The sequence below is a fragment of the Mirounga angustirostris genome, unplaced genomic scaffold (assembly GCF_029215605.1).
Source record: "Mirounga angustirostris isolate CCGP_5_RB_7025 unplaced genomic scaffold, mMirAng1.0.hap1 SCAF_2, whole genome shotgun sequence".
In the NCBI taxonomy this organism is placed as follows: domain Eukaryota; kingdom Metazoa; phylum Chordata; class Mammalia; order Carnivora; family Phocidae; genus Mirounga; species Mirounga angustirostris.
In genome coordinates this window covers 13,046,137-13,056,041 of record NW_026991710.1, presented here as the reverse complement: position 1 = coordinate 13,056,041, position 9,905 = coordinate 13,046,137, and the positions used below count along the sequence as shown (strand labels likewise).

The 9,905-nt window shown below is 41.0% G+C and overlaps 1 protein-coding gene across 11 annotated transcripts in view; it reads left to right on the top strand.

The window, feature by feature from the left end:
- The first annotated feature begins 809 nt into the window (after positions 1 to 809).
- The window catches only part of LDB2 (LIM domain binding 2), a 388,815-nt gene continuing 379,719 nt past the window's right edge, over positions 810 to 9,905 (top strand). For 5 of the 11 annotated variants that reach the window (XM_045881430.3, XM_064584318.1, XM_045881437.3 and 2 more), the window contains exon 1: positions 816 to 1,329. In XM_045881430.3, the coding sequence (XP_045737386.1) occupies positions 1,198 to 1,329 (132 nt within the window). In that variant the 5' untranslated portion in view covers positions 816 to 1,197. Of the gene's footprint in view, positions 1,330 to 9,905 lie in introns of all 11 variants that reach the window. The other 6 variants (XM_045881429.3, XM_064584317.1, XM_045881428.3 and 3 more) reach the window with 3 other exon arrangements.

The window sequence follows — 9,905 nt, the reverse complement described above, 5'->3', positions numbered from 1 at the left end:
TGTTCTTGACCAATCTTGGAAAATAAAGACCTTGCCTCCATCAGAGTTGGACATGTTATTTGGGGATGAGCCATTCAATTATCTGCAATTTCCTACTCAACTGAATTTTCCATGGTCATTTTTGTGGGAGTTTTCTCCTTCTTGCTTTTCCTATCTTATTTGGAAGTTGGCTTTGGGAGTAGTTTTTTTTTTTTTTTCTTTTCAAGAAAGGAAAAAACCCAAAAAAACCAACCCATTGCTCCATGAATGTATCTTAGGCATTCCACATTCCGAATGATTGTTTTTACCTGAAAATGCTTCCGTAACCTGAACCCAGGCCCCCTTAAACCTGCTTGAGTGAAGCCTTGGGAGAGGAGGGAGGGGCTGGGAAGAGGGTTGATTGTTGGGGGGGGGGGCGGGGGTGAGGAGGGGGTGAAATGTAAAACCTGTAACAAGCCCTTGGAACAACAGCAAGTAAAACCAAAACTATATAGGGAAATTAGTGCAGAGGGAAATCCTGGCATGGGAGTGAATCACCGGCTCTAATATCTGGGACCCCGGTGCGGTGTTTCTGTATTTTGTAGTAATCACATTTCTGATACATTACAACAGTGTGGCTATCAGGGGTGAGTGGCTCAGGCAGCGGTTAAACCACCTATATGCTAACAAGCTTAGCAATCAGGTTGTGAAGGGTCCTGGCTGGAGGAAAAAAATTAAAACCAAACCTTAGACTTCTGTCAGACTGTGAGGAGAATTATATTTTTGAACTAGTCTACAGTGTGGACAGGAAATGACCTCTCCACAAACTGCTTCTTTAAAAACAAGCAGTGGTGCCTAAAGCTATCCAGCTTCTCTCTCTCTCTCTCACTCTCATTCTCTCCCTCCCTCCCTCCTTTCCTCCCTTCCTCCCTACCAACCTCCCTTCCTCTCCGAAGCTCCTGCTCTCTCCCTCTCCCTCCTCTCCCGTGCTCCCTCCCTCCCTCCTTCCCTCCCTCCCTCCCTCCTCTCTCGCTCTCCCTCTCCTCTCCTGCTATAGAGGGCTCCGACAGCAGTTCCCAGCCAGTGTGTTCAGCCTGCCTGCCTGCCTGCCTCTGTGTGTGTGTGTGTGTGTGTGAGCGTGTGCGTGCGTCTACTTTGTACTGTGAGGAACACAGCCCATGTGCTCTGCATGGACGTTACTGATACTCTGTTTAGCTTGATTTTCGACAAGCAGGCAAGATGTCCAGCACACCACATGACCCCTTCTATTCTTCTCCTTTCGGCCCATTTTATAGGAGACATACACCATACATGGTGCAGCCAGAGTACCGAATCTATGAGATGAACAAGAGACTGCAGTCTCGCACAGAGGTAAGTACTTCAACCTTGGGTGTGTGTTTGTGTCTTTTTTTTTTTTTTTTTTAAACTGCATGGGCTTTTCCTGGGTTGCTGGCTGAATTCTGTGGGAAGTGTCCCACCAGATACTACCACGTACGTGGAAATGAGCGCCAGGATGAATCCACTAGTTTGAACGCTGGGTTTCCAGGCACAGCAACTCTTGGAGCTGGGGACAGTTTCTGCCGGAATCTTGAAATAGACAACCCAGCACTTGATTCGCCTGCCGGGTCTCCAGAAATGCTGTTCTTCCCGAACTCCGGGGCTTGCAGGCTCTGAGTCGGTCCCGTTGGTGTTTCGTGAGATATAATTCCCAGGGATTTGGGGGATCATTTGCATCTGGCAAAATAAATTTTTAACAAATCCCCAGAGGAAGTCTGCTTTGACCTGTATTTGCTTTTCAAAGTCATCAAAATCGAGGTGGAGGGGGCAGAAGGGTAACCCCCTACACTTTTCAGAACTAACCCTGGAGGGATACATTGTTTGTATATTTCCGTGTTAAATTCAGAAACCAGTTGCTTGGGGCAAGGGGGTTCTCGACTTTCTCTTATCGCTGATGGGAGTGTCTCGCTAAGAGCTCTACCTTCCACCGGGAGCTGGCTCTGCATTCAAGTCAGCTCGAGTTTTGCATATTTGTAATCTTGTGCCTGAGAGAGGGAGTGAGCCTCTGCCTTCTCGGCCAGCAACTCTGGGAGCAGAGAGGACTTTCAGAACTTTGTAAATGCAAAACTCCAGACTGCCTCCTGCAATTTAAATATTTAATGCCAGTTGACTTTTTCTCTGTGTGCTAGCTAGGCTGGCAGGTCCTGCTGCTGGGCTGTCCATTTGCCTGTGAGTTGGGGCTTTGTGTTGAAGTGTTCTGAGGAGTTTGTTATAGGTGCACCAAAGTCACTTTAAGAAGTAGAAATCTCTGGGACTCCCGTCTTCTCTGCCCGAGTGCAAATACCCAGAGGGTTGATGGCAAAGAGCTTTAAGGGAATAGCTTTGGTGGAATTTTAGATTGAAGATTGACTCTCAGCTCTGGAAGGGGACTCACTTAATGTTGTATGATAAAATAAAACACACTTGCTTAAATTGTCAACAGAGCATGGAGAATTCATGACGCTTAATGTATTTAATGCAGCTAACAAGATGTGACCTGCTTTCTGATTGGCTAACTGCTGGACAAGGACTGATTTTTTTTTCCTAAAAAAAAAACCAACCAAAACTGGGTTGTCTTTAGCACTATTTTCTTTACATGTTAATACATCATAGAAGTTAAATATAATCGATACTGTTGCTCTCCCCCAAAGCCAGTAGCTTTTACAGAAGTGTAAACCCTGTTTTGCTTAGGGTGGTGACCTGTTGGCAGTAAATGATATTCCTGTGTGGTGCTGTGTGTGTGTTACAGTTTGTATATTTCGTTCAGTTTTTTTTTTGGAACTATCTGCGGGACTCTGAAATTCTTGCAGAAACTGTTGGTTGTCATAGCCTGCTTATCAGAATTAGGGGGATAGAAAATGTCTTATAGTTCAACACACATTCATTGCAATACAAATTTGGGGTTAAAAAAGGTCTTAAAAATATACTTGGTTGAAAACAAGAGAACAAGGGCCATTAGGGCTCAGTTCCTGAACAGCAACAGGATTTAAAAATAACCTGCGTCCGGCTTATGTTTTAGAAAGTTTCTGAGAAGTTGTGGCATGAGGTTTCTCTGCCATCCTCCCTGGTTAGGAGAACAGGCAGATTTCCCTCATACCTATGTTCCCCTGTGCTCCTAAGTTATCACTTGGCCAGTTCAGAGCTAGATGATCTGGGGCACTTCCCTGTCCTGGCCCTCACGGAAATCTGCAGATGCAGAAAGGTCCCACATTTGTTTCCCATTTGAAAGAAAACCTTTGAAAAGTCCCCCTTTCGTAGTATGTTTCCTAAAAAAAGTCACATTATCTTTTGTGAGAGCTGAACTCAGGAACTCCTACCTTTTGGATTATGGGGTATTACTTTTAAAGATTTTCCTCTGAGTAGAAAAAAACCACTTCCTAGCTCAAGAAACTGGAGAGAAAAGCTTGCTCTGACAAATCTTAAAGATTTTTTAAAACCTCTCTGACCGTGACCAAAAAAGCACTGTGAAGTGTTTTCTGGTATGTTCTAGAGCCAACCCCGAACATTTCCCCCCCTTAATTAGATCTTTTTTACAATTACACAAATAATCGCCCTGACACTTCTTTTCTCTTTGCCAAGAAGTAAATGATGTCATGGAACCCAAAGGCCATAAATTTGTTTTCATTTCATATGAAAAAAGGAGAGAATAAAATAATTTCTCCTAAGATATTTAAATATTAACATTCAATATTAAATTTTAATCATAGTTTGTAGTTGGAAAAGAAAATATTTAGACAAAAAAAAACCCCTTTTTGTGAGGAAGTGACATTGTGCCTTCAATGATGATTCTTGATGTAAAGTTGTTCTGAGTCCTAGAGATGGTTGAAACAAAATGCAAGAATAGCCAGGAAAGAGTTACCAGGTTATTCACACACAAAATCAAATAGATCGTTGAGTGACTTTTGTAACTTAACCAAGGCCTTCAATCATTTTTGGCAAGAGAGGCTCACTTCTTTCTCCTCTGTCTTTTGGTTCCTGATCCTATATTACATGGTGTTATTTCATTGAGTCCTAATACCACACACACACACACACACACACACACACACACACACACACACACACAATTTGGGTAATACTCTCAAGTCCCCATTCCTTTTTGAACATAGACTTGGCTAGAAAGAAATTGTAGCAGATCATTGTTGATGAATAAATTGTAGTCAAGTTAGTAGCAATTTTCTAGAAACCTCCTTCTTTATGGAAAGGAAAGAAAGTGGTAAAGAAGCAGGGGACTTACCTATTCTCTTTCTGTAGCTGACCGCAGGGCATTCTCTCCTGCAATTGGTGCATTTCTTCCAATTAAATCAAAGTCCTTCAGAAACTGGGTAGTGAGAGTTTAAAGAGCGTTGGATTGGAAATTAATCCTGTGCCTTTCTTGTTTCTGTCACTTCCTACAACTATTTGGCGTAGATCATGGTTCCTCATCTAAAAATTACCTCGCGATACCGCTAAAATTCTTAAAAATTTCAGATGCTGCAAAAGTCCTGGGTTTGGTTTTCTTTTGTACGAGAAAGTATTGTGAACCAGCATGAGGAGCACAGACATTATTTCTGTGCTCATGCTGTTCAGTTCGAACTCACAAATAGTACTGAAACAATGAAGTCATAGTGGAGAAAAAGCTGAAGGCAGAGACCCGGACAGTCTTGTTTTAAAGTAGTGCTTGGAGCATGCCGTTCCTGGGACAAAGTAGGTACTCAGTAAACATTTGTTAACTTGCCGATCAGTGAATCAGTAGATGGAAGAGGAGAGAGAGTTCGAGAACTATGTCACTGGAATTAACACAATCCCAGTGCCTCTGGGGGCCTGGTGTGCCCTGAAGCTGCTTTGGGCATCAGCCTCCCATTCCCCTTAAAAGTGCTCATCCCCACCTTCTCCACCTTTATTTTATCCATGAGGTGACTTAGGTCCCTAATCTTTGTGGCAAAGGAAAGCAAGTGTCTCAGAGATTATAGGACATTTTTAACAGACTGAGCCACCCAGGCATCCCTTATAGGACATTTTTAAAGGAACATGAATGTATTACAAAGCCACCAGAAACAACAAAAAAATGTTTTAAATGCTATTGGCTGTTCTGGGAAATGAAATTTATTTGCAACATCAGAATCTTAGTGGAATTTCATAAAGAAATGTGTGGGTGTTCTCCCCCCACCCTTTTAAATGAAATTAAGAGAAACTCTTTGAGCTCTGCATCACTGTTGGTACTGTAATTCCCAGGCAGGAGGAAGGGGGTGACATTTTCCGTTGTGTGTGCTACCATGATTTACCCGACGTCTTCCAAAATTCTTGTATTTGAATGGTCTTGCTGTCCCAAATGTATTTGAGAAGAACACAGCTACACAATTTTATAGTTAGTTTAGCATTGCACGCAGAGTGCAGTCAGATAGGCTATAAAAACATGGTCTACAGATACCAGAATTTGTTCTGTAAAAACTTCAGTGATTAGTTAACAGTAAACAGTATTTTTTTTTCATTTCCTGAGGTCTGTGAAATGAAAAATATAGGTAAAATGTGGGACACATTATAGTGACCTTCATTTTTAGTGAGAGGATTTTACTAATGTTGGATTACTATAGAATTTAAGAAAGTTTATCAAGTTATAAAAATCTTCATTCTCGTAGCTAACTTTTCTGTACCTTTTTTTTTCTCAAATGACCCAACATGACTCCATTGCAACAAAGCTGTTTTTAAGTATATATATATTTTTTCCTGTTGGCAATACGCTAATTTTAATAAAACACCACAAACTCCAGGAAAGTGTAGGTTCCATTATGTATTTCTTCTTTTTCGAGGTTTTTTTTTTTCTTTTATCAACATTACACATCCCACTCCAAAAGCGAAAACTGTGATTACAATTGGAAGCCACACACACAAGGTTTTTATTAGAATTACAGTTTTTGGTTTTACAGGATTTAATACGAACGCGAACAGTGTTTGAAGACCTTGAAATTTAAATCTGCTGCCTGCACCCCTCCTTGCTCAACTCTGCAGCTCCCTGGGGAGGGCGTGGGAGGGGCTGGGGGGCTCTCATTCTTCTCTTTCAGTTACATTTTTATATACTTCAGTCACAGGGTTTCACGTTGTAACATCATGTTTATTCATGGAGTAGCTTAGTATCCTTGATGTTCAGATGGAGTCTAGTTAAAATGAGATTAGGTATTTTGGATAGGTGGAAAAACATGAGAAACGCTTTGTGATAACTTGGATTTTTTTTTTCCTAGAAATTTAGAAAGAAAAATCCTGCTGTTACTCTGTGTCATAGGAATGATTTTCAGTGTTAAACAGAGAACTTCCAAGGTTTTCTGAAGGGGGTTGTGAGGAGTGGGGGGAGGGGGCGTTGGTAGTGGTAAGGAAAGCTGTTTTGAAAATGTTAAATGAAACCAAAAGTGCACTTTTAAAAATGAGGACTTCCAAACTCTCTTATTTTTCAAAACCTCTACATGACCTCAGAAAACAAATTGCAGGACTCTTGTACCGATTTTATTTTCCTGACGTCTTTTTTTTTTCTCCGCATGTTCTTACTATGGGAACTGTTTTTAATTAAAAATTGCTGCAAACTAACTATTAGTAGGAGGCCAAGAAGAAAAAAAAAATCTCTCAACTCACAGTCAACACTGTTTCATATCAGTCTAAAATCAATGCACATTTAAATACCTCCCTTTTTGGTGTGTCAATTATGATATAGGATTTAAAACCATATGCATTTTTTATGCATTTAGCTTTTTGTTTGGGTCTCAGAAAGAAATTAATTTAAATTGTATGGAGAACAGGGCTATAAATCTCTTTTTATTACATTTGTCCACATTAACTCATTTTTCATGAGGAACACAGAGCACCTCCTTTCTGAACAAGCAAACGGAACATAAAACAAACAACCCCAAATATCCAACTTTATCCATTGTCAAGAATAAGATTCATAAACTTATTTGGGTTTGGTTGGTGGGTCTCAAAATACAATTGATCTTGGAAAACAATCTCTTTTTTAAAGTGTCAGAAAGCAGAGCTTTAACGAATGTTCAACTGATGTAGATATTACATATACCTCTGTCATTATCTGACAAAGATCTTTCTTTCTTTCTTTCTTTCTTTCTTTCTTTCTTTCTTTCTTTCTTTCTTTCTCTCTTTCTTTCTTTCTTTTTTCTTCTTCTTTCTTTCATCAGTTCAACCTAAATTTTTAAAAAAATTAAATTGTAGGAGCATGCATCTGGACATAGGAAACTATTAATACTTAAAATTCAGTTATTTCTTCAAGAATTGCCGTATTTCAGGCAATGACAATACCAGAGCCTAGAAATATAGAGATGATTAAAACATTTTCTGTCCTCTAGAAGCTTACAATTTGGTAATGAAGGAACACATACAAACCGAGTCTTACAATGAGGTGCCATGATAGATTAATAGGCGGTGGATTATGGGTGTGTCCACGCACTGAAGGGTAAATGTCCTTCAGAAAGGTGGTCAGGGTGATGATAGCTAACATCCATGGGTGCTCACTATGTGTTGAGCACGGTGCTGAGTGCTTGCTGTAGGTTAGCGCCTGTAATCCTCATAATCACCTCAGGAGGTAGGTGCTGCTAACTGGGTTTTTCCTGAGGAAACAAAGGGTTAAGTAAATTGTCCCAGGTCACACAGATGCTAGTTGAGTTTTAGAGGTTGTGCTGTTAACTTTTCTGCTGTAGCACCTCTCCTGAGCTGAGAAATACTAGCTAGGATTCTAGTTTCACCTGTAGAAATTTATTTGGTGAATAAATTCATTTTTTCTCCCCTAGGACAGGTTGACTTTGGCAGTGGGCTGGAAAGGTGACCTCATTTACCTAACTTGATTTGACTATTTGTCTCTCAGATTCCTGACTGATTTTGAAAGGGACCATGTGCAATTCCAAAGGATGGTGCCAGAGATGGACCATATACCCTGGTTATTGAGAAAAAAAGAACCGAAATGACACTCCCTTTTGAAGAACGAGTGTCTTCAGTATTCGTTGAAGTGGTCTTCTCTGAAGAGTCACTGGAATGGTTGTGGAATTATTATGCATAATCATCTAAAAGTTTAATTTTTTTCCTTAAAAATATTTAGGTGTCCATCCAGTGCTTGACCCTTCTCAGGCATACTCTGTGGAAGATGGTGTTTTGATTGTCTTAAACAATGAGCTATTAGGAAATTAAATTAGGATTAGAATTTGGCCTGGTGTTGGCTTCCTTTGCAGGTACTCAATGAGGAATCTTAGGGGAAATAAAGGCATACAGGGGCTTCCCACTCACCTAGTGTGATCCTCTTTCAAGAGGCAATCTCCACACCTCGTGTCTCTGCCTTTCTTTGTTGGGAGGTGATGTTCCCTACCTACCCTTGCAGCCTACTTCAGCTCCCAGTGAGGCCCTTGTCTTTACCGTAAATGCCTGCCCATTACTGGACATTAGATGGGTTTCCTTATTTGATCTACCCCAAGCCTGAGACTCATGCATTCTGGTGTCCTGTAACAGATACAGGAAAAGTGAAGCTCACAGACATGTAGACTTGAGTCCATACCTGGGCATCCCTGGGGGCTGTATCTTCTCACTTACCCATTCAGTGTTCTCTCCCAAAGCATGTGTTTGGTAAAGGCCCCCCACTCTCCTTTGGAGGCCCTGACTTGCCCTCACTTAACCACCACTTTTGACTAACCTAGTTTGAAGTTTTAGTCTTCCAACTAAAAACAGAAGGCCCAGTGTTAGAGATTTGACAGACCCCTCTGAAGAAGAGGGAGCTACTCTGTTCTGGTGACATCGCAACCCCATCCTCTCTTTTCAGGATTAGGATGGCTTCCTAACTGTGCTCCCTGTTCCCTCTCTCCACCTTAAAATCTATTCCCCACAAGCAGCCAAAGTGATATTTTTGAAGCATAAATCCGATCACGTCACTCTTCAGCTTTCCCTTACACCTAGAATAAGCTCCTTGCTCTAGCTGTAAGAATGGATTGATCTGCTCCTTCCAGATGTCCAGTCTTATCTCCTTCTACATGTTCAGTAGACTCCAGTCACAAAGAGCATCTTTGGATCTATTAACTCTCCAAGCTCGTTCACGTCTCAACACCTTTGCCCTCAGTCATAGGATGGATATACAGATTCCTCTATAATAACCCATGAAGTATTAGCAGATCTAATTTGAATTAGATTTTGGCATGGCGTTGGCTTTATTTGCAGGTAATCAATTAAATATCTCAAAGAAGGTAGTGACAATGAAGGATAAGAGTCCCAGCACTTCATAGGTCCTCTATTGACCAGCCTAAATGGCCCCTTCACAGAGACGCTTTCCTGGAGCACCTCAATTAAAATGACTTCCCTTCACCCCACTCACTTACTATCACATGTCCTGGTAATTTTTTTCATAGAAATTATAGCAAGCTGATATTTTATTGCTTCTAGTTTATTTCTGAAGCATCTGCCTGTCCCCCATAGAATATGAGCTGTGTGAAGGCAGAGGACTCATTTGTCTTGTTCGTAGTTGTCCCCCACAGTGCTCCCTAGCACATAGTTGATATGCAAAATATACCGGTTGAGTAAAGAAGATTTCACTGTATTGGTACTATCCACATTGATACTGGACTTTACCTTGAATCTTACCAACAGTTACAGTTGGAAAAGAATCTGTGAGCCTAATAGCCCGGTGAGCGTTCATGGATAGAATGCTCAGCCAGACCTGCAGAAAAAAGAAGGCTGGAAAAGGAATTTCTTCTGAGAAGAAAGTGTTGACCTGAGAATTTTGCCTTCTGGGTGGTGTGAATCTGTTGGGAGTCTCCCGACTTCTGATTAAAAATATTTACACTTATCTTAGTGTTTTTTTCTCATTTGATGTATCTACCGCTTCTCTCTCTTTGGATCTACCTAGGGGCCCACAGCCATGAATTATGAGATGAATCATGAGCGTACCTTACATTTCC